This window comes from Nematocida displodere, assembly GCF_001642395.1.
Source record: "Nematocida displodere strain JUm2807 chromosome Unknown 20, whole genome shotgun sequence".
Classification (NCBI taxonomy): Eukaryota; Fungi; Microsporidia; genus Nematocida; species Nematocida displodere.
Genome location: NW_027138155.1, coordinates 8,159 through 10,746, shown reverse-complemented (window position 1 = coordinate 10,746; position 2,588 = coordinate 8,159). Strand labels below are relative to the sequence as shown.

General features: G+C 47.5%; 1 protein-coding gene across 1 annotated transcript; it reads left to right on the top strand.

Annotated features, from left to right (window-relative positions):
* Positions 1-721: 721 nt before the first annotated feature.
* On the top strand, positions 722-1,102 carry NEDG_02214 (uncharacterized protein; the record flags this gene model as incomplete). Its single annotated transcript, XM_067689632.1, has 1 exon — positions 722-1,102. The coding sequence occupies one exon, from the start codon at positions 722-724 to the stop codon at positions 1,100-1,102; it is 381 nt and encodes a 126-aa protein (XP_067544432.1).
* Between the last annotated feature and the right edge of the window lie 1,486 nt (positions 1,103-2,588).

Here is a 2,588-nt window from a genome sequence, read left to right as displayed (position 1 = left end):
TCTGCTTGAATCTTATTGATTTCAACCCAATACTCGGCCATGGTTAAATCTCGCTCATCTGAGTTGTGTTCGGAGCCTGGGCTCTGGGCGCCTGCGGAGCCGTAGGTCTCCACCTCTTCTGTGCTGCGAACGCTCTGTCCTTTGTTCTGCATTTCCATCAACCATGGCATTGCGTTCGGGTTATATAGCTTTGAAAGTTGGCGGGATCTAGAAAGACCATCAATGTTCGGGTGGGCGCTATTCCAGAGAAAGCTAGGTCTTTGGCGAACACTAGCCTCGTTCTATACCACGGGCCCAGCCCAGACCTTTGTGTTCTGCTGGCACCTTGCCTGCTATATAGGACATAGCAGCAGCCAACAGTACTCCGCAAGCCAACACACCGATGCCACAAAACCTAAAGTGTTCGGGGCTAGTTCGACAGATTCTGTTCAAAGCTGCTAAACCACACAAACCTGTTCTTGTGCACCAAAAACATGGCGGTACCCATTTGCCGCGAAACACCCGAACTAACCCGAGCTCCTTGAAAAACCACAATCCTGAAACCACTCCGGGCAGTTAGTGGGCGCGCGATGGTGGTTTGTGACCCCGAAGAGGGTGGAACACCCCCGTTTCTGAACACGGAGCCAATGGGCAGTTATCTATTGATCAAAAGCTTTACTACTCCACGGAACAACACACTGTAGCACTGGTCTTGATTATCACAGTGATTTATGTAACTGCTATGCTGTGTATAAATTATTGTGTTCGGGTGTTGAGATCCTGGAATGCTAAAAAATGGGCAGCCCCAAAACCCGAGCCCACAGCTGAGCAGCTACTCACAGCTGAATTCTTCACAATATGCGCCACCAAAGTAAACATGGCGGATGTGGAGACAAAGGGGGGCCATTTCCGAAGCAGTACCGACCCACACATATATTTGGAGAATCTAGAACTGGAAGACATTCCCGAGGAGCTAGATCTACAAGGTTATATAGATAAGCGGGTGTATGTGGTTGGGCCGGGTTCTAACACATACACTAACCCGACACTGACCTTAGCCCAAACACCGAACAAGCACTTGCCAAGCTTACCAAGCTTCTTCGTGCCTTCAGAAATACAATAACAAAGAACTATAGTAGTGGTAGTCTTGTTCTAGAAGGTTTTGCCATGGATGTGCTCGGAGTGGCGCCTGCTAACCCGAAAATAACCACCCTGACCCAGCCAACCCTAAACTTGACAAATCACATCCCAGCCTTTTCTTGAGTGGTTCTGTGACGGCGTTGATCTAAGCGCACACACACTGCCTTCACCTAGGAGTAACAAATTCTGAGGTTGAGTCTGTTGCCTGTCTGGCCAAACTGTGTGCCCCGTCGCTTGCAACCATTTCTCTCATCTGCATGCCCTGCTTGAAGCCTCTAGACTTCCCGCTACCAACCGGGAACTGCCCAGAGCTGATCCTCACTGATCTGCCGCGAACCATAGATGTGTCACCTGATATGGCCAAAGCGATAGCAAATGTCAAGTGGGCGTATGTCAATAGGTCTATGACTCTGGAACAGGATCTGTTCCGTGCCGGGAAAAAGGATCAATGTGGCTGGGGAGTTAGAACTAACAGTCTCTAATCTAGACGAGCTGGAGGTGGATGAAAGCCTCAAAGGCGAGGTGGCTACTAACACATCAGAACTATATCTATACAACAACACAGAGACACCACCCAGACTTGTCTTTGATTCAGCAATGTCGTGAATATATGCCAACGCGAACAATCTGGATTTATGCCATATTGGTACCAACAAAGACATAGATGACCAGTTTGAAAAGTATCTGAACACAGACGTCTTGAAAGAGATCGAAAAGATAGGCTGGCCAAAGAATCTTGAGGTGTCTGGGCGTGATAAACATGCTGGTAAAGACAAATATGGGTTTGGGTTAGTTTGTGTTGCCAGACTACACCAACAACTATGTCTGAGACATATCAAGACACCGAGATTGAGAACTCCAAACACTAAAACCGTTCCCTCGCAAACGCCCCTTGAAACGAACGAACACTCTGCCTTCGCAATAAATGATCTGTGTTTACGATGCTCTAGATCTGTGTATCAGTATCAGTCATACTAACCCGAGCATCCGCAATAGGCTTGGCAAGCGGTGGGAGAAGCTGTGCCTACCCAAGAGCTATGGGATGTGTTGATGAAACCAAGTGGCCAGCCCGAACAATCAGTTTGTGATCATAAGCACCTCCCTATTGCACATGTTTGGGTCAATGATGTTGTGTGTCTTGGGCCTCTAACAAACCCGAACACCAACCTTGTTTAAGATGCTCTAGATTTTAGCATGACACCTCTGCCCAAAATAACCCGAGCTATTTAAATTAAAAGTTTTTAACCAACCCTGATGAAGCCAAACCCGGTTAGAAATTTCAGCAAAGTATGCAAAAAGACTCTATGGTGGCCAGTTTTGTGTTTGGGTGTGTTTTGCATGGGTGTGAGTTGTGCAGACGAGGTCTATGTCCCCGAGTACATCACGTCGCTATACACTGAGCAAACGATGGAGTTCTTTGAGAGAAGCTGTTCTGATGACTGGTCCAATGCCTTGAAAACTGTTGAAAA